We start from the raw sequence: 26,798 nt of genomic DNA on the forward strand, positions 1-26,798 counted from the left end.
TGTGTATATATGCAAGCAGAGGATATTTGGACAAACTGAAATATTACTTAAAACAGAGGGGAAAAGTGAAAAGGTTATAATATATATATATGTCTCATCCTTAATTCTCATCTTCTGAAGTTCCAATTTAACTCAATCTGTGCTTGAGTTACAGCTGAAGAGCCAAATCAAGGTGTTTGGTATCAGTTAAGGACTGTCCTTGAATACCCTGAAAACATTGTGCACTAGCCTCTGCTTGGTGGCTTTCAGGAGTAGCTTCTTCATAGAAACTCATTGCATGTAACAAGGCCATTTTATGAGCTGTTTCAAGGTGTGATGCTTGCTGCAATACCGTACCTTGGCCAAAGAGTTTGTCTTTGTTAAGCTGCATCTGCACATTAGGGAAATCACAGATTGCTAATTGCTGGATTGTATTTGTGGGTCTGCTCCATTTCAGGGATTGAGCTCCACCACCACCACCACCCTCATTCTGTGAGCCTAAGCCATGCATATTGGAAGTGGTGGCCTGAGTACCCAACAACTTTGAGGCTTGTGGAGGCAAGAAAGATATGTTCGAATAATTGTTGCTTCTACACATCAACTCAAGCAGCCTCGACTGTAATTCGGCGGCCATCATATCTGTAGGCTTATACTTGCTGCCTATGTTTGTGTTCCAATTAATCCCAGCGGGAGTACTATTGATATTGATATTGATATTTTCATTTCCAATAAGCTGGGGGGAATGTACGCCTAACCGAAGAATCTCTCGGTTCTGATTTTGATTGGTATCATATCGACCATTCCCATGAAGGTCCATATTCTCATCAGTAGTGCTGGTGCAAATCATTTTTCCTTTAGAACGAGTATAGATGTCCATATTTTCGCGCGCGTTGGCACCTATTTCTCCCGAAGAACCAATCTTAACAATATCTTTTATGTTATTGAAGTAAGCGTTTTCCCTTTGTGGATTGCCGCAAATTCCCATTATGTCAGAAGAGGGTACCATGTCTCTTAGGGAATTAGTGCTATCGATGCAAGCCATCTTTCCTTTGTAGGCGCCATCCAGATTATTATTAGCAGGTGCCTGTGTCTGCGTGAGAGATGGTGCAGGAGCTAGACAATTTGGAGTCTGGGACTGACTATTTGAAGCTTCAATATTCTGCAGATATTTTGCTAATTTCTTATTGGCAACCATTTGAGCCGTTGGTCCCAAATCTTTAACAAACCGCATCAGACTTTCTTTGTATCCAAGATCCCCATCACTAATCTACAACGCAGACATATATCAATTAGCATATATATATATATACACGGAGATGTAGCCAGCTAAAATAAGAAATATTGAAAGACAAGTCCAAAATTGTCCCTCCCAAGTTTTAATATATATATATATATATGGAGACAGCACGCCAATCACACACACACACACACACATATGTGTGTGTGTGTGTGTGTGTGTGTTTGTTATATAATAAACTTACATGAAAAAGTGGTTTGGGGGCGCTGTAGAGTGATGAAACTATTGAGTCATTCTCGCTGGAATAACAAGTCCAAGGCATATATGTTCGGCGCCTCTCTGTTTCGAAGCCGTCTCCTGACCCTGTTCAAAGCAAAGGGAAGATTTAGTAAGTAATAGATGGATGCAAAGAATATGGCCGGGAACTCTCGAAGTGCTATTAATTAATATTTTGGAAATTAAAGAATCAATGAGAAAGAGAGGTTCAATATATAATTAATTTAATCATATATATATATATATATATATATATATATAAGAAATTTCTTACCAGAAGGAACTTTCTTCTCTCTTTGGTCAAAATGAGGGAATGAATTATTGTAAGTAAATGGTCGGGCTGTTTTGGGGGTGTTTCTCTTTGGTGAAACACCGGTATTATTGACCCTGCCACATCTAACAAGCTTAGTGGGTTCGCCGAGGGGTTTCCTGCCCGGGCGTCTTCTTGTTTGAGAGAACTCCAACTCAAAATTCTCTGGATCACTTCTCAGAGCATGAAAAACCCGGTGGGCCAGTTCTTGTATAGCACGAGCCTGCAGTGCAGGATATCAGATTTTTATGGATTAATATATGGATTTCTAAAACATCATGATTACAATAAGAAGTATTTGAAGATCGAGTACGTGTACCTCTCTATAATATATGGTAGTCGATGAATTAAAATGCAAAGCATTGCTGGAAATTAGAAACACATCATGCTGCATGTACATATATAATTAATTCAAAGATTAATGATCGATCAGTTAAGTAATTAATGGAAATTAATTTAAAAATTAAGAAACATATATAAAAGAAAACAATTAGGAGGAGCGCTAGCTAGCAAACCTCAAATTGCTCTAAGCTGGTATACATTCCTTCCTGAAGTTTAGCCCTCATTGTGCCAAAATCCATTGGCTCTTTAATGATTCTATAGTAGCCCTCCACCTTGGAATAATTAACGCATGAAATCATTAATTAATATTGTAGCTAGATAGGTTAGAAATTAAAGGAACAAAAGATTCTCATCAGATCACATGTATGTAGACGCCACCAACCTCTTGAGGGTCAACTGGCTGGGCAAATATTTCTTGTGAGTCTCTCCTAATTAATTAAATAGGGAAGAATAATCAATATATATATATGGGAAAACCCAAGAGAAGAATCCACATACATGATATATTCCTTAATTAAATTCACGTACGTACAGATCAGTGTTCACCTTTGTAGTATATCAAGCACAAACTCAAGTACCCGCACTTGTGGTATTCGTTGCTGAGATGAAGAAATTGGGAGTTGATCTAATATATACAAACATACATATATCATATGATGAGAAGATCATAATTAGCTACAATATTATAAATTAATTAATTATAACAGTCTCACCAATTCCAATTTTGATTGAAGCATGTTTTTGGTTTTGTCCTTCCTGCATGCAATAGGAAATTAAGAAGATATATATATATATATATATATATATATATATATATATAAGGCGAAAGAGAAAAGAGTTTAATTTGTACATGATCATGAGATGGGTAAGCAAGGGAAGTAACGACGACGTCTTCAAGTCTTTTGCGCTTGCGGACCCTCCTGCGGTCGTACTGCCTCACAGTGGGAGGTCGACTAAGACGATGCTCTTCTACTACTTCACAATCCTCAGAATGCGGGACCCCAAATCCAATCATCATCATCTCATCATTGGATTTGGTGGCGCATGCCTTTTGCTCTTCTTCTTTCTTCTTCTTCTTCTCCTTCTCCTCTTCCAATGCCCATATTCGGGCACTCCTCCTCCTCCTCATTTCAAGTATTTCTCCTCCCTCCTCACCCATTTTAATTACTCCCTCCACTGTCTATATACGTAATGAAAATAATCACCATGTTTACCAGACTCAGTCGTGTTAGGCTAATTAACAAAACATTTAAAACAAAATTGCTCTCTTTATCTACGCTTATGTCCTAAAACCTCTAGCACAAGGTAGGTACGGACACAACGATGCTCCTAAAACGACAAAAAATAATTAATTAATAAATTAGGACACGCACAATTCAGTTGTAACGGCCGCACTCCATTAGTCTACACCAGGAAAGTACAACTTCACTTTATAAATTTTATTCACACACAAATTACCTTCCCAAAAAAGGATGCTAGCCTTGCATGCATTTTACACGTTTATGTCTAAGAGGTCACCACCCCCAAAGGCTTAACTCCAGGTGGTCGCTACCGTTCCCGACGGCTGATTTGGTGATTACAACCACCAGATTTGGCAGTCCATGGGAGGTCGGGGTTGATGCTGCATGCCCAGAGATCGAGGGTGTGCAAATTTTTTTGCGCTTATGTAGTAGTAGCTAGTGCCAAGTCAGCACGTACGTAAACTATAACTATACTTAAAAACCCCAAAGTTATTTACAGGCACAAATTTTCTATTATAAAAAAGGACCAAATTATTGTGAATACACTATAAATAAATAAATAAATAAACAGCTAGTTTTTGATGATAAGGAGGGTATCTTATTATTCTGATCTGGCTTTGCTCTAAGCACGCTTCACATTTACATTTCTCTTACAAGTATTCCGTTCCATTAATGCAATTCCACATGCAAACTACATCGTAATGAGCTACAATGCTGCTCTCTTCAAAATCAAGTTCAAATTAGAAAGAAACCCCCAATTTTGGTATACACACGAGGCCCTAGCTAGACAGTAGACAAGATGATTTAGAATAATGATGTGGCCTGTGCTTTGAGATTTATACTGATTTTGGTTGAGATAGAGAACTATGCCAACAGAGTGTCCTAATCAAGACATTTCCAGGAAAAACACCATAAAATATGCACATACCATCAACTTTAATTTAGCAAAGAATAGAAAGGAACAGCCATTAGGGAGAGCTTAGCTTCTTGTTAAATAAACGATGCATCACTTAATGTACAAGCAAAGGCAAAAGAAGGAAAGACAAATTACCAAATCAATCTAATCAACAAGGTGGAACCAGCGCACTCTTTCGATCGCATTCCAAAACCTCTTATCTCAAAATTGGAAAAAACTCAAGATGATACTTAGATCAACTCTTGCTCCTTAAGCATGGTTTTAAATAGTAACGCTCGGTAGTCATATCTGTGCTAGGGTTTGCCGTTACGTGGAGTGACTAATTTGACAAATGTATGGTTCTTGAATTCCCTCTCTGAAGACGCTAAAAACTTCCATTTTGGCTCGATGTGAAATTATTACGTCATATTTGGTATAATTCCAACGCATTTGGTGGCGTCGTCATCGATACAACAAAACTATTATGATAAACTACAATAAAGCTTGAACATATTCAGCAACCCCAGTGCTGAATAACAAGGTCAGGCATGATATTTGTGCGCCTAAAAGCCTTCAGGCATGATATTCAGCTAAAAGCCTACACAGTGTGCCAATCTTTCCTGCTCAGATATCTATTGTCATAAGATATGTTAATTTCTTCCTCTCTTTGAGGCAAAAGAATAGGCATTTTCTTTACTGTATATCAACTTGAACATTGTTTATGAATAATGAAGTCAAAGGGTAAGATTGACAAAAGAGGAAACTAAACAAATTCCATTTCATTTTACGCGTCATTTTGTTCACCCTGAGAAAACTGAAGAGGGGCAATCATGCCTCAAATTTGATGGCTGTATCAAGTGCATCCACAGTGTTATTTTGCTGTCCCCACAGCTGTGCATATCTTCCTGCCTTTGACACTAGAACTTCATGGGGTCCCTGTTCAATGACCTTCCCATTTTCCAGAACTATGATCTGATATAATATTTTTAAAAGATGGATGAGTAACATATAAGATTATAGAAAACAGTATGCCAAAGAGGGAATGAATAGAAAACGTTGTAGCATACTAAAAGTGCCATTTTTTTTTCTTTATTGAGGCAAGTCGAATAATGCTAAAAATTACATTTTTATCCCCCAATTATCCTGCAACAATGCTAATGTGGTAGTCTAAAACAATCCTTGGATCAATCCTTGTTTTACAAAAAAGATATATAGGTTTGTTGAGACTGCCATATCAGTATTGTGGAATAGTTGTGGAATAAAAATATAATTAATAGCATTTCTCTTCGAAAAAAGAATCACCTTTTTCTAAGCCAGAAAAAAAAAGAGCTAGATGTCCAACACAATCTTGAAAATTCTGCGCCATATGTTTGGCTCATAATTTTTACAAAGAATGCTTACCTCATCACATTGCATTGCAGTGGTAAGCCTATGAGCGATGAAGACTGAAGTTCGATTATTTGATAGGGACTTCAATGCAGTTAAAATCTCCGCTTCTGTTGTGCTGTCCAATGCACTTGTAGCTTCATCACATAACCTGAAGACATCAAGTGAAATTCATGTTACTGAAAAACAAACAAACAAAAAATGCAACTTATTTTTCTCCTTTCTATATTGAGAGAAGAATGTTAATAAAGATTTCAGCCAAGATTTTATGATATAGTCCCCCTATGATTATCATTCATTAGGCTTAAAATATGGCAATGAAACTTAAAATCAGGCCTCAAGTTAATTATTTATGGCTAAAATGCAAGTAAAATCAGTCATTTGGAGAGAAAGATTTGAAGAGCATTTGCTCACAAGATTAAATCTGGTAGCATATAATGCCACAGCCTAGAAATTTATTGCAAGCTCCACAAGAAAAGTCAAAAAAAAAAAAACATAAGTTAGAAACACCAGAGAAATTTAAAACCTAACAAATTTTGGACGACGCAATCAGCCTTCCTTTCCTCAACACTACAGTGTGGGTGTGTACATATAAATGCGTTGTGCTGTGTTTATTCAGAAGGAAAAATATGACACTTTAATTTCATTGGTGAATTACCCAATAGATTTTGAATCCATGACCACACCCTCCACCCCATTTTTATTTTGGGGGCTGTGAGAGAGGGGTAGAGGGAAGTTGCTAAGTTTATTGGCCATAAGGAAAAGTATAGTTTTGACGGAAGAAAAAAAGAAGTTAAAATGATCTATCAGATATGACTAATCTATTTGTCAATTAGTAACTGTTATTGGCATAGGCAGTATGACACTTGGAGGTCATTGAACGACATCCATAAAAGAGACCAGAACAAAATACCTTGATTATACCATTAAAAAAAAAAAAAAAAAAGGTATTGTAAGATAGTCTCCAAAGAATAATAAAAAAGAAAATGGAAAATTCCAAAAAAAAATCAATAGATTAATAGAATCATCCATGACGAGTTCTCCAGGTAGGTACATAGAATGAATGAGTTTGAAGATTTTTTTTTTTTTGATAAGTAATGTTTTATATCAAAAGCGCAGAGGGACGCAACCTTAATACACAGGAAGTATACAAGGGAAACGTCTAACTAGAAGAAGAGAAAAGAACAAGGAAATCAAGATAGCTAACAACTAAAGGAGCGAGCCAAGCCGCTGTCTAAGTGTAGAGAGTATGAAAAAAGAAGGCCGTGAGTTCCTCCAAAGATCGCTCAAAATCCTGAAAGCATCTCTCGTTCCTTTCTGACCATAGGCACCACACAATGCATTGAGGAACCATTTTCCAAACAACGTCACTCCTAGAACGACCTCCCGACCACCAACAAGCAAACAAGCCCTCCACCTTGCTAGGCATAACCCAAGACAATCCAAAATGATTGAAGATAGCATACCATAAGGATCGAGCGATCTCACAGTGAAGGATCAAATGATCAATAGACTCCTCATCAATTTTGCACAAACAACATTTATTGATCACGATAAGATTCCTTTTTTTGAGATTATCAATAGTAAGGATCCTCCCTAACACCTCTGTCCAAGTAAGGAAAGCCACTCTCAAAGGTGCCTTGGTGCACCAAATACTCTTCCAAGGAAAAGAACCTGCCTCTTTGCTTACTAGGACATTATAGAATGATCTAACATCGAACTTCCCTTTTCTAGACGGGATCCACCAAATTTTGTCCTCCCCTCCCCTCCTCATTCTGTGGGAATAGAACAAAGTATAGAACGAGGCTAACACTTTCAATTCCCAATCGTGGACCGACCGAAATAAACTAACATTCCATTGAAGAGTTCCTCCTGTAAGCTCCAAATTGTCGGCGATGGACGCATCTTTTGCGTTAACTATATTGTAAAGGCCTGGGAGAGTTTCCTTTAGAATCGTATCTCCATACCAAACATCATCCCAAAATCTTATATGAGACCCGTCTCCTGGATCAAATTTAATGTGTTTAGAAAACACACGCCACCCTCTCCTAATATGCCTCCAAAGACCCACCCCATGAGGGCCAGGAGTGTCGACAGAATGCCATCCACCCCACTCAGAGCCAAACTTTGCATCCACTACAATTCTCCACCAAGCCTCTCTCTCATGCACATAACGCCATAGCCACTTCCCTAGTAAGGCTTGATTAAAAACTCTCAATTTCCTGATCCCTAAACCTGCTTTAGAGATTGGAGAGCATACCTTGTCCCAATTAACCAAGTGATACTTAAACTCTTCATTGAGGCCACCCCAAAGAAAGTCACGTTGAAACTTCTCAATTCGCTTGGCCACAGAAGCAGGTAAGGGAAATAAGGACAATAAATAAGTAAGAAAATTAGAGAGCGTACTCTTGATTAGAGTGACCCTTCCTCCCTTGGAAAGATATAACCTTTTCCAACTAGCCAACCTATGCTCAACCTTTTCCAATGTATCATCCCAAATGGTTTTGGCCTTAAAACTGGCGCCCAAAGGGAGTCCCAAATACTTCAAAGGCAGGGACGCTATACCACAGCCCAATACCCCAGCCAATTCTCCCATATTAGCCACCTCACCTACCAGAACCAAGGCTGATTTAGCCATATTGACCTTCAGACCAGAAACAGCTTCAAAACAAATGAGAAGAGCTTTAATAGAGTGGACTTGATCAATATTCGCCCCACAGAAAACCAACGTGTCATCTGCAAATAAAAGATGAGAGATGGTGACCCTCTCAGACATATTGGCTCCCACAGAGAAGCCCGAGATAAGGCCATTATCAATGGCGGCAGCAATCATCCTACTAAATGCCTCCATGATAATGACAAACAAGAAAGGAGACAATGGATCCCCCTGCCTTACCCCTCGAGAGCTTCTGAAAAACCCGGAAGGAGTACCATTGATCAACACAAAAAAGCGAGCAGTCGAAATACAACGCTCAATCCAAGAACACCATTTCTCCCTGAAACCACACCGCCTGAGGAGATACAATAGGAACTTCCAATCTATATGATCATAAGCCTTCTCCATATCCAATTTACAAAGCAGCCCCGATTCCCCTAAATTGATCCGGCTATCCAAACATTCACTAGCAATAAGGACCGAATCTGTAATTTGCCTGCCCTTCACAAATGCATTCTGAGGCTTTGAAATCACCCTATCCACAACCCTCCTCAACCTATTAGCAAGAACTTTAGCAATAATCTTGTAAGTCCCGCTTATAAGGCTTATAGGACGGAACTCCTTAAACTCAGAAGCCCCGGGCACCTTTGGAATAAGTGAAATGAAAGTAGCATTTATGTAACTGAATATTTTATTTATAGAATAAGCATTTATGTACTAAATATGCACACATACATTAATACAAACGACATTCTTAATCAAGAAGAAAAGATAAATGGAAATGCTCACATAATTGCAGGGGATTTCAGAAATGCACGAGCTAGTGCCACACGCTGCTTCTCACCACCACTTAACTGCATAGAAAAGCCACCCAATCACTAAAAATTCAAGAGTTGACTGACAAGCTCTCCAAGTTTTTTCTTTTCATTGCAGTTATTTGTTCACAATTCTCTAGAAACCTTTAAGGTCTGCACTGAGCATTGCCTTTGCCAAATGTAGATGTAAAACTCCATAAGAGCTCACCAAATATATATTTTCTTATGTGGTGTCCACCTAGAACTTTAGAAAAACACGTTTACAATAGTTTTCAAAGCTAATTGTGTACACAATGGATCTCTGTCGAGTACAAAGACACTCCTATACAGCTTAAAGTGTTAAAAGGACAATCTTATTACCAACATACACAGACACATATATCTTATTGAGAGCTGGTTCTTGCATTCACTAGAGTAGTCATATGTTTGGACAGCCAACGCCCTACTCTATCCAGCAGCCCAGCCGGCAAAGAGGGTTGTCTTACCGGTTACCACCATAATTAAAAAATGTATTACTGTAGTAGTCCTCTCACCTTCAGCCCTCGTTCCCCCACAACAGTAGAATATTTCTCAGGGAATTTCATGATAGTGTCATGAATAGCTGCACGTCGAGCGGCATCATACACCTTAACAGAAAAAGTATTTGGCTATAAAAAACAACCTAGGATATTCAACAGTGCACAATTTGCAGAGCAAAATAAACAAATGAAGAAGTAACACAATTTCATCAAATACCTCTTCTTTCATTGCCGAAAGACGACCATAGTGAATGTTATGGAATATTGTATCATTGAAAAGCACCTGTCCATCAAACACAAGTTGCTCGTCTTTTAAATATTACAACTTGCAAGATCTAAAAGGGTTACATTTTCATTTATATGTATAAAAGAGTAGAATTAGACGAACAAAAGCCAAATCACTTAATTGAACTAACCGTATCTTGTGGCACAACACCAATAGATTTCCGTAGACTCTCAAGTGTCACCTCACAAATATCTTGACCATCTATCCTTATCTGTCAAAAAATTCAGTGGTCATGCGGGGAAGCAAGATAATGATTGAAATGTCATCGTAGATTACAAAGATGACTTCCAGTTTGAATGTAACTGAGAACAAAATATTCTTCGTCAAATCACATTAAAGCAACCTCTCAAGTCTTCATCCACCAAAGTATATTCCAGGAATGAGAAAATAGAATTGAGCACATTTTACAATGCTAGAGATAAAGCTAGATAAGACAAAATCCTCCAAAATACCTACATAACAAGTTTCTAGGGTGAAAAGGAATCGGTTACTGATAACTGCAATAATTGGCACCCAGAAAAAGGTGTCCTTCGAAGCTTTAAGAATACATAGAATTCTACAAAGGTGATCATCTATTTGTATATCAATTGTGTAGGTCTACTCCTCACTTCATGTACTGTGCCACCAATAATGCTTAAGAGAATGGGCTATAATTGCAACAAGTGGCAGTCTAAAATGTTGACAAGTGTCCCTTTAATGCATCCCTATAATGCTTATATAATATATAATATATAAGCATAAATCAAAACATATTTGAAATCTAAATCAAATAGGATTTCTTTAGTATCCTAATATTAATAGGTAAAGTGTTATTAATGTCCAAATCAAATAAGAAAACAAATAAATACAAATCATATAATATTGAGGAATCAAATATTTATTTGAAAAGAACTATTACAATTCAAGAAATTCTCTAAGGCATGGAATCAAAAACTCTAATGACCCTCATCTTTAACACGTTTTTATAATTTCCATTTATAGATGTTTTTCTTCCCTAAATATGTTTAAAGCAGAATAATAACTGCATAAGTTAGAAAATCTGCTTCAAAATATAACCTAGGATGGAATTTCCTATTCCTATATATAAAATTTAATTAGGAATATTTTTGGAAACTGGTGAACAAATAAAGAGATTCTTGGAATTTACTTATCTCACATGTTTTCTCCTGAAAATATGAAGAAAACAGAAGAAATATGGATTTATTAAAAAACATATATGTAGGGCAGAGTTCATTAGCAAAGTGATAAGGACTATTCTCCATGCTTAAGAAATAATAATGATCTCTGTAGTGCGTTAAGCAATGTATTTTATGACTGTTTTTTGTTGTTTAATGTTGGTATTTGATCCATCCAATCGTCACCATAGGGCAGAATCAACAGTTGTTTGAATTTAATGAATTCTTCTATAACCTTTCTTTTCTTTCTTTTTTAATTTTTTTAAATTTTTTCATTAATATTGTTTATATTTTTTGCTATGCTTTTCGAAGATGTTTTCCGAAAATATTTTTGAAATTTAATTATAATGTAGTTAAGTTGGAAGTTAAATGAACCTTCTTAAGCCCAAATATTCCCATGACAAATAAACCCTAAAGAAAAAAAAAAATTAAATAATGCACTAAAAATAATAATATTACCTCCCCAATAACCAAGATTTAACATTTTAAATGGTTTTAGGGTGGCTAACATTGTTAAATAGGCCAAAAGTTTCCAGCAGTTTCATACTTGGGTGCATATATGTAACACTCTAGTCCCAAATTGGGAAGAAGAGTTACCCATATAGAGTAGATGGTTTATTGAAAGACACTCTTGGGTGCTAAGACTCACATTGCTTACCTATTAAATGAAATTAGGCTTTGTATGTGATTCTAGAAAAGTTCCAAATTGAATAGTCCTTTTGAGGTGATAGCGTAGATATGACTAGTGATTTTTCTTAAGTTGTTACAACCTTTCTTTTCTATCTTTCTTTTTTTTCTTTTTCTCTTTCATTATTATTATTTTTATTTTTTGATATTCTTTTCTAAGACACTTTCACAAAGAGATTTTTGAAATTAAATTATAATGTAGTCATTGAAAAGTAGCATGAGAATTCGAAAAATGAATAGTTAAGCTGTAAACATCAACACCAAAGAAAAATTGTTAAATAATGCAGTAAAAATAATAATATTACCTCCCCAATAATCAAAATTTAACATTTTAAATGGTTTCAAGGCTGCTAACATTGTTAAATAGGCCAAAACTTTCCAACAGTTTTGTACTTTGGTGCATATACATTCAATAACTATTCAAAAATTTCAATAACAATAGTTAATAAGATGTAGGATAAAAAATAGCCAAAATTTAATATATAAAATAGTTTTAGGGTGGCTAAATATCTTACAAGTAGCATTTCGTGACTTCTTTTGTTGTTTAATATTGGTTTAATTTGATCCACATATCCAACTATCACTATAGGACAAAAATTAACAGTTGTTTGAATTTAATGAATTCCTCTATAACATTTCTTTCCTTTCTTTTTTTTTTTCTTTTTCATTGTTATTATTTACCTTTTTTCCTATTCTTTTCTAAGACGTTTTCACAAAAAGATTTTTGAAATTAAGTTATAATGTATTCATTGAAAAGAAGCTTGAGAATTGGAAAAAGGAATAGTTAAGCTAGAAGTTAGAGAAACTTTCTTAAGACCAAATATTTCAATGGCAATAATAAGCATCAACACTAAAAAAAATTTTGTTAAATAATGCATTAAAAATAATAATATTTTTTTTTTTTTTTTGATAAGAGAAAAAAAAACCATTAAAAATAATAATATTACCTCCCCAATAACAAAAAGTTAACATTTTTAATGGTAGAAATCAACAGTTGTTTGAATTTAATGAAAAGTATACTTAAAAATAGAACCATCAACTTTTATAATAATTACCAATATCCTTTTCTTTTCTCTTTTTTTCCTTTTCTAATTATTTATATTAAGGGGTAAACTCCATAACTATTTTCAATTTTGTCTAGCTAATCAGAATTTGCAAACAGTAGAAGCAAATTCAGTACTGATGCAAGTAACAAATGCAAACCTATGTTATAGGTATCATTCAAGAATCAGCTATATTAGGATTGTACTCCATGAGGAAGATACCAATTTATTAAGCCATATTGTGCCGATAGCAAACAAATACAGAGAATAGCAGCTTCAGTTCTTACACTTCCAGAATGGGCGTCGAAAAACCTGAAGAGCAATCTAAGAATGGTTGATTTGCCTGCAAGCAGATACGAGTTCTAATCCTTAGTGATGCTGCACGGAGATAGAGTACAAAAGCATTCTATGTTGCAATAACATGGTTCATGGTTTAACACAAACAAAAGTGAAGCATTGCAAAGCTACATTCATAAATAAAGACTAAAAACACTTGTTCAGGTATCTTGTGAGAGTCAAAGTAAATGATCATACACATGATTACTGTGAATAGATTAGTATGTTTGCATAAGATCCTATGTGTAGACTGAAGAGAGCAAAAACTTGAAAAGAAGTTGAACAGACATTACACCCAAAGCTTATAAAAGGCCTACTAACTTAATAAAACATTTTATAAGAAGCATAATTCCATCACTAATTTTCAAACATTTATGATTTGTGAACCCCAAAAAGAATCCTCACATTGAGTGGGTGTTACATGAATGTTAAGTCCCACATTGGTTCCTTATTAGTTAAGACTGGGCTATGTAAGTGATCCTAAGGAGCCCCAATTATAACATTGACTAGTTTTCTTGAGGTATAAGCGTAGATGTGGTTAGTGTTTTCCCAAAGTTATGACATGCGTTCTTCATGTAGAAATTTGTGATAAAATGTAAATTGTGAGAAAAAGAGGGGAAGCAAGAGAGAAAAATGAGAAGAGAGTGTTGGGGTAGTTTAGCATTAGACGCCTATGTCCACCATTAGGAATTGCCCTAAGGACTACATTTTGCTATTGTTAAACTTGATTTGTTTACAATACAAATGATCCCTTTTATGGGGAAAATGTGGTAGGTGAAGTGGACAAATAAGGTAATGTGGTAAGTGGAGTGAACACAAATAAGGTAAGGTGGTTGGTGGAGTGAATACAAATAAGGTAATGTGGTAGGTGATGTGGATACAAATAAGGTAACCAAATTCTAAGATTTGATTACAATCACTAGTAAGGAAAAATATCAACCTAAAATAGAGAATCACACATTCTAGCATTCCCCCCTCAAACTCAAGCTTCCCGAGAAATAAAGGAATTGATTGATCTTTTTTTTTTTTTTGCTAAAATGGATCTAGTGCAGCAAGGGCCAAATTTTCAGAATGAGCTTGGCCTTCAAATTCGTTGATGAAGCTGATGGAATATTGTGCGGCAGCAGCAAAAGGCTGAATGTGAGCTCGGCTAGGGCCAGATTCAGGTGCGACGCATAGCCAAGATTGGGTGTGAGATTGGAGGTGACACCAGACAAGTGATGCCAGAGGTGGCAGCCCGATGATGGCCGAAAAATAAGGCCAACTATGGGCTGAAAATGGGCCAAATTACGCTAACTATTGGCCGAAAACTGGGCCTACCAAGGGCCAAAAGAGTAGGACACTAGAGCGAAAAGACGGGTCCTACTTGGGCCAAAAGATAAGACCACCTGGGCCAAAAAGACAAGTCCATGTGGGCCAATGAAGACAAGATTTGAAAAGGTTCAAGTCCACATGAAAGTGGCTCTAATACTATGTAGAATTACCATTTAACCCAAAAGCTTAAACCGATAAGAAATGGTTAATTTAATCATTTAATTTATATTTTAACACTTCCCCTCACGTGTGAGCTCAAACTCCCCCTTAATTAGTAAGACCTAACACATGAAATATTTAATTAAAATTGAAGGTAAATGGCAAAGACAAGGTTCAAACTCGTAATATTTGCTTTGCTACCATTTAGAAATTTGTGATAAAATGTAAATTATGAGAAAATAAGTGGAAGCAAGAGAGAAAAAAGAGAAGAGAATTTTGGGGTGGTTCGGCATTTAATGCCTATGTCCACCACAAGGAATTTCCCTAAGAGATTGTAACACCCCGACCCTATATTGGGAAGAGGAGTGGCCCACTTGCGTAGGTGTTTTATAAAAAGACACTTATGGGTGTTAAGTCCCACATTACTTACTTACTAGGTGAAATTATCAGTAATTTTAGGGAAGCTCTAAATTGACTAGTCCTTTTAGGATAATAGTGTAAATATGGCTAGCGTTTTCCGGGGATAGTTACACGAGGGCTATCTATTTTCAAATCATGGGTAGGTGATCTATAGAAAGACACTCATGGGTGTTAAGTCCCACATTGCTTACTTATCAAGTGAAACTAGGCTTTATAAGTGATTCTAAAAAAGCTTCAATTTTTTTTTTAAAAAAAAAAATGACAGGGAACCCTTCAATGCAGGTCCACTTCGTATACCCATTCCTGCCGGGCCAACGCTAGACCCATGCATAGCACCCCCTCCACACAGATTGGGTAAGACTCAAGTTTTGCCAATAGCCGTAGCTCTAAGGAATTGTTTGCACCCAATGAAAATCAAACTTTAGACCTAATGGGGATGCTACTAAAACTAAGGTCCTTACCACTTGAGCCACCCCCTAGGATTAGAAACTCAAAACTGACTAATCTTTTTGGATGATAGCCCAAATGTGGCTAACGTTTTCCCTAAGTTGTTACACGAGGGCCATCTATTTCCAATTCATGATATGAGACATCTGAATGTAATATATCCGTGCTTTAAAATAATTGCAAATTATAGCAGATAATCAATAGGAATTACGAGTTCTGACACATTAAATCCTTACCACTGCCACTGGTTCCAACAATAGCCACACTTTTCCCAGCTGGTACAACAAAAGATATCCCATCAAGAATCTTTCTTTCTGTTAGGTAGCTGAATTTAAGTAAAACAATTAAAATGCATTAACAATCAGTAATGTAGTAAGCTTATTGATAAGATTAATACAGTAAATGAAATCTCCAATTGAATTCCATGGTAATCATGCGTCACATTCGTAGTCCATAAAGACCTGAAACATGCACACTATATAAACCACGTTGAAAATTCCATAATACTTTATGATGAACAAGAGTCAGAGTCAGTCACAGAGAGAGAGAGAGATCTAAAGATTTCTACTTTTCAGAGTTATCTAGGAATAGGCAAAACACGGTAGGTTGATACAAATAAGCATCAGTAAAATTTGTACCTCAATAATGAATCCAAGAGTTTGAAGGGATTTTAGAACCCAAAGCAAAGCTTACAAATTGTAAATGATATAAACAACACAAAAAGGAATAACTTTTTTTTGATAAATAAGTAATTCATTGAAAAGCGCAGAAGGACACAATCCTAGTACACAAGATGTAAACAAAGAAAGGCCCCACTAAAGGCAAAAAGAAGAACAAAAAGCCAAAAATTGAGGCATAGTAGAAAACTGAGACACATTAAAAGCCAAAAAGGAAAAACTTATACAAGATAACTGTGAGAAATTACACAAATACACTCTCTTAGCAGAATACTAACCTATAATTGAGTCCAAAAACATTGCAGATATTGAATAGGTAAATGGCAGAGATTATTTATGACAGTCTATTTGTAACAAATAAAAGAGTTGCTAAAGGTAAGGCTGAATATAAAACATGACACAGAAGAAAGTCTTCAAGGACTGATATCTCGTACATGTGCTTGCAATTCAAGATCCACAACCCAACATTTGTTGGCGTTAGTGTGTGCTCGATGTCCATTCTTAGCACACTTCCCAACATCTAAATTTGTTGGGAATGATGATCACCAACACAATACCAGAGTTTGGTGGACTATAAGACTTTGATTCAAGTCTTGGTGACCCCAACTTACTCCCATAATCTCTTCTATTACCCATGTGCAAGGGTCATATTTCTTAACAGGTATTAGGTGAGCATGCTCATCTTGGGATGTTAGTGTGAGTGCTTGATATATATTTTTAGCCTACTTCCTATCTAGCTTGGACTTTTGGGATATTGGTATGAATAGATGGCTCCAAAGTATCCAAAGAAGAAGGTCCGAATTATGTGATGTGATCATTTTTCAAATAAGACATCCCAACTGATGACCACCTTCCGCTTCTTGTTACACCATCAAATTATGCAACTATCTCAATCATTATGTCTATAAGCCAATATACTGGAGTAATAGCTAGGCAAAACTCATCCTAATAACTGGAAAACAAAAAATAAAAAATAAATCAGCTACCTAAAGTGTACATTGTCAAACTGAATTCTCCCTCCATCCAACTTAAGAGGCTTTGCGTCATCTTTATCTCTAATTTCAGGCCTCTCCTGCATTAATCATAGTAAGAAAAAAAATGCTATGAGAACACAATGAAACAGGCATTGAGAAATAAAGTTTAGACTACGAGGAAGAATAACAAACAAATAACTTGTGTAAAGCGAGAAAAAAGTCCATCTATCTATAAAAGAGTATGTATCTCCTTTTCCTGTCTTCTTTTTTTTTTGATAAGTAATTATGTGATATAAAACAAGAGCGCAGAGGGGCGCAACCCATTTACACGGGAAGTATAAACGAGAGCTCCTAAGAGGGAGAGAAATGAAAAAGAAAATCAGTGAAACTAAACTCTAAAGGAGCTAGCCATGCGGCCGTCCAAGAGTAGAGAGTAAAGAAGAAAAAATGGGTCAATTCCTCTAAAGTCCTAGTGGAATTTTCAAAACATCTAGCATTTCTTTCAATCCAAATACACCACATAAGACACAGAGGGATCATCTTCCACACAACTGCGCTTCGGGAACTACCTCCCGACCACCAACTATCGAACAAGTCCCTCACCCTGCCAGGCATGACCCAATGCAATCCAAACCGAATAAAGATCGACTGCCAAAGAGCACTCGCGAGCTCACAGTGGAGAAGAAGATGATCGACTGTCTCTCCGGACTTTTTGCACATACAACACCACTCCATAACCACTATGTTTCTTTTACGCAAATTATCGTGCGTCAATATTTTGCCTAGGGCTGCAGTCCACCCAAAAAAAGCCACTCTCAAGGGAGCCTTAGTACGCCAAATGCTCTTCCAAGGAAAAACCTCTTGATAAGAGTGAGACAAAGCCTTGTAGAGTGACTTAACCTCAAACTTTCCTTTCTTGGACGAAATCCAACACATACGATCAGTCACTCCTAAGGAAATCTTGCATGAATACAACCGATCAAAAAAAGGAGAAACCAAATCCAGCTCCCAATCTTGAACGGACCTAACAAAAATAACATTCCATTCAACTCTCCCATTCCTCCAAGTAAAGTTATCCTTCACCCAAGCTTCTTTATGACTGGCAATACTAAATAAGGACGGGAAAGCTTGGTTCAAGGAATTCTCCCCACACCAAACATCATGCCAAAAGCGAACTTTCGAACCCTCCCCCACCTCGAACCGGATCCCTTTAGCAAAAAAATTCCACCCTTGACGAATGTGCTTCCAAAGACCCACACCATGGGAGCCTGAAACCTCCTTTGTGCACCACCCACCTTCCTTATCTTCATACTTAGCTTTAATAACCTTACACCAAAAAGCATCGCTCTCATTCGCATACCTCCAAAGCCACTTCCCCAAAAGAGCTTGATTAAATTGGTGCATCTTCCGAATGCCAAGTCCTCCATATCGAAGGGGACGACAAACTTGATCCCAACCTACAAGATGCATTTTAGTCTCATCTCCCATTCCTCCCCACAAGAAATCTCTTTGGACTTTCTCAATCCTTTTAGCTACACTTATAGGAATCGGGAACAAAGACAAGAAATAAGTCGGAAGATTAGCCAAAGAGCTTTTAATAAGAGTTATGCGGCCTCCTTTAGAGAGATACATCCTCTTCCAACCCGCCAACTGACGCTCCATCTTTTCAATCACATCATTCCACATAACCGTATCCTTGTACGGCGCCCCTAGAGGGAGGCCCAAATACTTCATAGGCAACTCGGCAACACTACACCCAAGGATACTAGCTAACACCCCAATGTTCTCCACCTCACCAATAGCCACAATCTTGGATTTTCCCAAATTCACTTTTAAACCCGAAACAGCTTCGAAGCATAAAAGAATAAGACGTACATACCGGATTTGCTCAATAGAAGCTTCACAAAAGATCAAAGTATCATCTGCAAATAAAGAGTGAGAGACCCTCAAATCCGATAAGACCCTATTTCCCACCGAGAACCCATTCAAAAGACCTTGTTCTACCGTCGCATTTACCATTTTACTCAGAGCCTCCATAACTAGCACAAACAACAAGGGAGAGAGAGGATCCCCTTGCCGGATTCCCCTCGAACTCTTGAAGAAGCCTTCCGGCGAGCCATTCACAAGAATGGAGAATCTCACCGACTTAATACACCACTCTATCCAAGCCCTCCACCTCTCTCCAAAACCACATCTATGCAGCAAATACAAAATAAAGTCCCAATTGACATGGTCATAGGCCTTTTCCAAGTCCAATTTACACAGAACACCTGGCAACCCTGATTTCATGCGACTATCCACGCTTTCATTGGCAATGAGAATGGAATCAAGGATTTGCCGACCCCCTATAAAGGCATTTTGGGAATAGGAAATGACCTTACCCAAAACAGTTTTCAACCTATTGGCAAGCACCTTAGCAACAATTTTGTACACCCCTCCCACCAAACTAATGGGCCTAAAGTCCTTCATCTCCACCGCTTCCGCCTTCTTCGGAATCAAAGAAATAAATGTAGCATTCAAGCTCTTCACCAATTGACGTCTTCGAAAGAACTCAGCAAAAACCGCCATAACATCTTGTTTAATTACTCCCCAACAAGCTTGAAAAAAAGCCATGGAGAAGCCATCTGGACCCGGGGCCTTGTCACCATCCATGCTTTTTACCACCTCCCAAACCTCCTTTTCCTCAAAGTCTCTTTCTAACCACCTATTATCCTCCTCATCAATAGACAAAAACGGCTAGTTATCCATTCTAGGACGCCAAGAACTTTGTTCCGAGTATAAACCTTGATAGTACTGCACTATGTGATCTTTTATTGCAGCTGGGTCCTCCTTTTCCTGTCTTCATTAGAAGAGTTCATGAAATATGAATTTGCTTTCTTGTTACAACAGATGAGCAAAGTCTTTGTGAAAGTGAAATGAGTAAAGAAAAACATATGTAGCCAAACTAAGCAAAAATCATTTTTTTTCCCAGCGTTTGTTGCCTCAAAAACAATTTTATTCTAGATCTTAACTCCTACAAAAGATATCACAAGGCATAAACACTACTGATATGAAAAAAGATCCAATGTAATACATTGGATTGGGAGGAGACGGTCTTAGCCTCCCTCTTCTCGCTCTTGTATTCGACCTCGATTCGTGGGGAAGGGGAGGATCGGATGTGGTAGACCCCTTCTAGAAAAGGGAAGTTTGAGGTTCGCTCTTTTTATAGGATGCTTGTCTCAAAAGAGTCCAATCACTTTCCTTGGAAAAGTATTTGGCGCACAAAGGCTCCTTCGAGAGTGACCTTTTTTGCTTGGTCGGCCGCCCTTGGGAAATCTCTCACTTTGGATAATGCTCGGAAGAGAGGCATTGTGGTGATTAATCGTTGCTGTATGTGTAAAATGGATGGAGAGTCTGTGGATCACCTTTTTCTTCATTGTGGGGTAGCGCGCAAGCTGTGGGAGGTTATTTTCTCCCGCTTCAATTTGTGTTGGGTTATGCCTAGAAGTGTCAAGGATTTGTTTGCCAGTTGGTGGTCGGGTGGGAGATCTAGTAGTGCCGTGGTGTGGAAGATGGCTCCCCTTTGTCTTTTATGGTGCCTGTGGATGGAGAGAAATGCGAGATGCTTCAAGGATTTGTCGAGGACACTTGAGGACCTTGTTTATTTCTTTTTGTACACTCTTTTCTCTTGGACTGCAGGTTGGCTTGCTCCTATAGTGATTAATTTTCCTGATTTCCTCTCTATGTTCTCTTCTTGTCTCTCCCCTGCTTAGTCACTCTCTTGTATACTCCCTGTGTACTTGGGCTGCGCCCCTGTGTACTTGGGTTGCGCCCCTCTGTGCTCTTTAATGCATTATTACTTATCAAAAAAAAATTAGACAATTTTATCCCAGCCATTGAAAATTAAACTGCACAAGAATTGTAGGAAGTCCCTTGAGAAATACCTCCAGTAACTGAAACATGGACTTCATGTCAACAAGACTCTGTATGGTCTCACGATAGACACTGCCAAGAAAATTCAGTGGAAGAGATAATTGGAAGAGAAGCCCATTCACCATGACCTGTATGTATCATGACATTAACCCACAATTTGTGTGATCACCACTCAATCACTTTATAACATTCAAACTTCTTTACAAGGAAGTGCATAAGAACATATTTTACCAAATCACCAACTGTCATCTCCCCATTCATTATTCCATGTGAACATAACACCATAGCTATTGACAGAGCTGTGCTAAATATTACATTTTGGCCGAAGTTCAAATATGCAAGACTACGCTGTGTTTTTAAAGCAGCATCCTCATACCCTGAGTAATAGAATCACCAACAACAACAGAAACAGCATTAAGATTCAATTAGGATAAATTTCTAAAGATAATAGTTTAAATGAAAGGATATAACTTGCATTTTTGCATAACTATTAGGAAGAAAAACAACAGCAAAGGCTAAAGATTAAAAGGTCCTTGAACTATATTAGTGCTAGATAAAAAAAGACTGTCCGACAACATCTGAGCCATATTGAAATTGATTGGCTGGTCACATAAGATCATCTTTTAAACTATTAGAAGTATGAAGCAGGAGCAATCTCCTAGTCCATATAAAGATAGAAGTGGTAACAGAGCAGAATTAGGACAGGACTTCTTAAACCTAAACCCCACAAGGGCAAGTTTGTTTTCAACCACCAAAAACAAGACAGGCTCCAAAATTGGGAACCAAACCCAGCCACCCCACCCAGTTAGCTTGGTATTGTCCACACAAAAGACAGCCTGTAGGGTGGGCAATTGTCCATTTGTGAGAGAGAGAGAAATCTGGTATGGTAGTTCTTCATCAAAATTTGTCAATTGTCCTAAATGATAAGGGCTGTGGTCCACATTGAAGGTCCCAATTATTTCATGCATTAGAACCAAGAATGAAGAAGAAAAAAGGTCTTCTAAATGAGGTGGCACAGCAACTAGGCCTCTCTGCCCCTCACTATCACAGAACCAAGTGGGCTTCATCCCTTTATACCCAATACAATTGCATTAATAATTTAAAGTAAAAACTACTGTGATACCAAGACAACTTACTTTTTAAGTACTCATCATATTTCTCAACTTCAAAGCCTTCATTGTTAAAATATTTCACGGTCTGAAAAAAATAACACAGCATCACTTCAGAACAGAGAGGGAAAAATGGCTAGAATGCGAGAAAATAATGCATAAGGAGAAAAGCAGGCATACAAAGTTCATCAGAGCCTCACCTCATAATTAATAAGTGAGTCAATTGCCCTTGAACTTGCATCATTATCAGCTTTATTCATGGCCTTTCTAAACTTAGTCCTCCACTGGAAAAGACAAAGAAACCCTTAATTGATAATGGTAAGCCCGAGATGGAAGCCCCATTCCAAACTCCGCTCCCCCCCCCCCCCCCCCCCCCACACACACACAAAAAAAAAAAAAAAAACTCTTGAAAAAAATATCTTATAAATTCAAGCTCATAGGACCATCAGGAGACAATAGCACATATGCTTTTAAACATTGTGAAATCGCTTAAGATATTTTTGCAATGCCTACAAAAATAGACTAATATATCGATGCAAAAGAAAGGAAATGAAGTCTACAATAACTTCCATTTCTTGGAGCCATATCCACATGTTATTGATAAAGACCTGACAGGAGAAATGATACCTGTGTCACCGTTAATGTAAAAATAATATATGCAGCGACTGATAGTGAAGTAATCCATGCAAAGGGTGCTCCAAACTTGTATGCCAGTATACCTGATACCATAGATATCTGGAAGGATACATGTTAAATCTGTAGAAGTGGTTCGGGAAGAAAGAAGCAGCAGCGAGGATGATAATGTAATAAGAAAATGTAACCAAGAAAATGGCCATAATGTAGCCCAATATAAATCATCCATATGTCACCATTCCATTCAAACAGAAGCATCCAAAATTGCAAAATCCAGTGTCATCATAAATGTTACGTAGTTAAATAACAATCAAATCTACATCCTCTTACCTCTAAGATGGTGGGTACAATATTGAACACCATAGACGAGAGAATGAAATTTATTGCGCGGCTACCACGATCAATGATTCTATTCAATGCACCTGTTTCTCGACTGGAAATACAGTAGCCAAGTGAGAAAAAAGAAACACATGGAGCTTAGCTACTCAATAGTGTTTCTATTGAAACAACAACAAAAAAAAAAAAAAAAAAAAGAGTTATTACAACAAACTTTTTTATTGCATAAGGGCAGTCACCCTGAATTTATGCATTGATATTGCATAGAGATATAACTTTGACAATATTGGAGCACTTGCGTGCTACACAATATTGGCACAACATACTGAACAAATGCAAATTTAAAGTAGAGCATCTTTTTTTAATCATTGCAACTCCAAAAATGGACTAATATATACTCGAGAACTGAACTAGTTCATTGGGGAAGAAATAAAAATTGCATCCTGATGCTGGTTCTTAGTAACAACTAGAGACATATAGAAAGGAAAAAAAACAACAAAATTCTCTGAGTTAGATGCAATACCTAAGATGATATTGAAGGTCAAGATCATGCAAATGTGAAAACACCTGCAGAAAGTTAGATACAATTACGTCAGTCGTGTTGAAGGAATTAGCTGAGGTTTATATAAGCATCTCAATAGTAGGAAACGTGGAATCACAAGAAAGAAGAATGCGGGGGATGTACAAATGCAAATGGCATATTGGGAAATAAAGTGTTAGACATGCATAATGCAATGATGTCGTAAACTCCAATGAAATAAATGAAAAAGCTTTTGCAGCTACATACTCTCCGAGATACTGATCGAATTGTTCGCAAAGCAACCTTAGAAAACACGGCAGTCCGCAGTTCTGCCACAAGAGAGTTGCATTCAGTTACAAGAAAGAATGAAATGAATGGATGGTGAGAAATCACCAAGAAAATCAATGAAGAAATTGTAGTAGATGGTTTCTGATGTTAAATTTCCAATTATCCCAAAAGCTTAAGCCGATAGGAAGAAATAAATTTAATCATTTAATCAATATTCTAGCACTTCCCCTCACGTGCGGGCTCAAACCCCCTTTTAATAGGTGAGGTTCAACACGTAAAATATTTAATTAAAATGGGAGGTAAATGAACCTTTGACTCAGATACCATGTTAAATTACCACTTGTCCTAAAAGTTTAAACAAATAGGAAGGGATGAATTACTCAATATTCAGGGAATGGGAATGCATATATGGTTAAAGGTGGAAGCAGAAACAGAAGAGTGACATCTAGACAAGAATCAGCAATTACTTCATGCGGTAGTACCGTTGAAAGCAGAAGCACCCGTGCGTGCAATCCCGTATCCAATCAAAACGGCAGCTGGGGTGGCAAAAAGAACTAAAGCAGTTGAATTAGCGGTAGTAAAGGAAGCGAGAGCAGTAGCATTGCCAGTAGCGGTTGTTAGCCAATCAATGGCGAGTTTGAAGAGGAAGGGCACCTGAACGTTCAAAACCTGAAAAAGAGAACAAAGTAAAATTAGACCCAGTGGAGAAGGGAACGGGGTGGAGCAGTAGTGATTACTGACTTCTAACCTTAGCACCGACGAGAAAAGCCAAGGCAGTGAGGACCCTGAGACGGAATTCGGGGTTATCTTTCATCCATAAGTAACTGGCAAGAGTACGGAAGATTTTCGTGTCGGCAACTTCGTTCTGAGGAGATCCCTTGGCTTTTTCAAGCTTATTCGAATCGGTGGTGTCAGTTTTGGAGGTTGAGGTTGAGAACAAAAGGCGCCCATTCAGCATGGAACTCTGCTTGACAAGTAAATAGAGGTACCCAATCCAGTAATTAATTAGTTGAGCATCATGAAATGTTGAGATGAAAATATAAAAGCTGGATACAACGACTAACAGGATGTTGAGGGTAAGGTCTGGCTGCTCTGCTGGGCGAAGAAGAATAAGAAGGTGAATCGGAAAGGAAGGCCTTGAGGAGATTGGGATGAGTTCGTCTTTTGATATTCCAGTTGGCGTTGCTGTCGAGTGGACGTGGGCCACCACCAGCAGCGGCATCGAAGGCGATAGTTGAATTACGAAGAAGAGGAATAGGAGGAGGACGGTAGGAGCGTAGGAGAGTGGCAGCACTAGCAGTTGGATACAGAATCTTGCATTGGAGGAGTAGCCCAGGAGCCCTAAGGCGGCTCCGCGATGCAGCGGTACCAAGCATTCTTTTTTATTCAACTGAGCCAGCCACTTCACAATTCGCATTCGTACCCCAAATTTCAACTGTGTAATAACGACAACGGATAAAGCATATACGGATTTGGCTTATATGCTGTTATTAAAATAACAGCATGATCAAAATTGAATTTTTTAAAATTTCTTTTTATTTTCTCTCTCTTATTAAATGTTTTTAAAAATAGGTCAACTTTAAAATTCAATTTTAACCGTTGATTCAACTACAGCATACATGTTATTTTAATAACATGTAAGTCGGATCCGATACAAAAGGAGAGAAATAACGAAAGCTCAAATCGGACTATTTATTTATTTATTTATGGGTAAATATCTCTAAAATCATTGGTCAACAGACTCTACACGCTAAAATTTTTATTTTTTAAAATTTTTTTTCTGATAATTTATTGTCTGGGTCAATCGAAATGACAATAAAATTTCTGTCGTAAAAATTTTGTAATAGCCGTTAGTCTAGATCAAAATACACCGTTTTACATCATTAAAATCTTAATTTTTTAATTTAATTTTAAAAAAATAAAAATAAAAAAGACAGGAATGGCCAAACCACCCCATAGGGGGTGGCTAGGCACCCCATTTTGCATGGGGTGGTCAAACCCATCCCAGGCTGGCGTCGACCACTCCCTAGGGCCCAACCCTAAAAAAAAATTTAGATATGTTTATTTTATAGCAGCATCACCCAGCGCTTCCCACGCCGTGCTGCAGTGGTAAGTCCTTGGCTGGGAGGGGGTTTATAAAACTGTGTTTTTATAAAAAATGAATTTTTTTTACCAAGCCTAAATGAATAAGAGAGGTGCTGCTATACGGTCGTGAGTTTTCTGCCTCCATTCAAATGCTGCCAACTCACCTATTGCATCTTAAGAAAATAAGAAAAAAACACAGGATTAACTCCCATCATCCACAAAACCCCTCATTTTACCCCTCTCTCCCTCTCTTTCTGGCGGTAGCAGAGACCTTGCCGGAGCCCAGCCAGAGTTGGCGGAGATTACGCTGGAGCTCAACCCAGACCTCTTCAGTGCTCCTTCTCTCTCCCACACATGCAGAGAAAAAAGGCTGCCTTGTGCTCTCTCTCTCACACACAAGCAGCAGCAGCAGATAAAAAGATTTCTCTACTGCGCAGTGCTCTCTCTCTTTCTCTCTCTCTCTTACACATACTAGAAATACTAGAAATGGCGATGTGCTATGCCTACAGAAGATCACATGGGTTTTAAACTGCCCCAGTATACTTGATAAAGAGACTACTTATTTATTTTTATTTTTATTTTTGTTCATTTTCCTGGTTTTTGGGGAGGGGAAAAATGGCCAAGAAATGTATAGAGAGAGAGAGAGAGCACTTGATCTGGGTTTTACAGCCAGAGATTGAAACACAAAATTTGACACAATTTTTTTAAAACTAGATTTCAATTATCTGATCTGGCTTTTCAG

General features: G+C 37.5%; 2 protein-coding genes across 2 annotated transcripts; both read right to left on the reverse strand.

Annotated features, from left to right (window-relative positions):
- Window positions 1-15: 15 nt before the first annotated feature.
- On the reverse strand, window positions 16-4,518 carry LOC132164675 (uncharacterized). Its single transcript, XM_059575221.2, has 10 exons — window positions 4,437-4,518; window positions 2,995-3,324; window positions 2,858-2,900; window positions 2,691-2,769; window positions 2,527-2,572; window positions 2,318-2,416; window positions 2,122-2,190; window positions 1,767-2,025; window positions 1,461-1,579; window positions 16-1,246 (listed from the first exon to the last, which is right to left on the reverse strand). The coding sequence occupies exons 2-10, from the start codon at window positions 3,301-3,303 to the stop codon at window positions 149-151; spliced, it is 2,121 nt and encodes a 706-aa protein (XP_059431204.2). The 5' UTR covers window positions 3,304-3,324; window positions 4,437-4,518; the 3' UTR covers window positions 16-148.
- A 367-nt stretch (window positions 4,519-4,885) lies between these two features.
- Window positions 4,886-25,381, reverse strand: ABCB25 (ABC transporter of the mitochondrion 3). Its single transcript, XM_059573471.2, has 20 exons — window positions 25,036-25,381; window positions 24,720-24,935; window positions 24,454-24,640; window positions 23,951-24,012; window positions 23,687-23,730; window positions 23,158-23,260; window positions 22,822-22,929; window positions 22,395-22,478; window positions 22,222-22,282; window positions 21,317-21,462; window positions 21,097-21,213; window positions 17,186-17,271; window positions 15,759-15,847; window positions 13,134-13,189; window positions 10,072-10,152; window positions 9,873-9,938; window positions 9,671-9,763; window positions 9,112-9,176; window positions 5,682-5,817; window positions 4,886-5,252 (listed from the first exon to the last, which is right to left on the reverse strand). Exons 1-20 carry the CDS (start codon window positions 25,345-25,347, stop codon window positions 5,109-5,111), a joined length of 2,256 nt encoding a protein of 751 aa, XP_059429454.1. The 5' UTR covers window positions 25,348-25,381; the 3' UTR covers window positions 4,886-5,108.
- Window positions 25,382-26,798: the final 1,417 nt, after the last annotated feature.

This window comes from Corylus avellana, chromosome 8 (genome assembly GCF_965113065.1).
Source record: "Corylus avellana chromosome 8, dhCorAvel1.hap1.2, whole genome shotgun sequence".
NCBI classification, from domain to species: Eukaryota; Viridiplantae; Streptophyta; class Magnoliopsida; order Fagales; family Betulaceae; genus Corylus; species Corylus avellana.

What these genes read in the sequence shown, in the direction of transcription:
- LOC132164675 (XM_059575221.2), bottom strand. Translation starts at nt 3,303, where the DNA reads ATGGGTGAGGAGGGAGGAGAAATACTTGAAATGAGGAGGAGGAGGAGT. An exon ending in TTCAATCAAAATTGGAATTG is followed by an intron (nt 2,770 to 2,857) that starts GTGAGACTGTTA and finishes TGTATATATTAG; the next exon opens with ATCAACTCCCAATTTCTTCA. An exon ending in CCCCCAAACCACTTTTTCAT is followed by an intron (nt 1,247 to 1,460) that starts GTAAGTTTATTA and finishes TCTGCGTTGTAG; the next exon opens with ATTAGTGATGGGGATCTTGG.
- ABCB25 (XM_059573471.2), bottom strand. Translation starts at nt 25,347, where the DNA reads ATGCTTGGTACCGCTGCATCGCGGAGCCGCCTTAGGGCTCCTGGGCTA. An exon ending in GACCTTCAATATCATCTTAG is followed by an intron (nt 23,261 to 23,686) that starts GTATTGCATCTA and finishes CTGTATTTCCAG; the next exon opens with TCGAGAAACAGGTGCATTGA. An exon ending in TTACATTAACGGTGACACAG is followed by an intron (nt 22,479 to 22,821) that starts GTATCATTTCTC and finishes TGTCTTTTCCAG; the next exon opens with TGGAGGACTAAGTTTAGAAA.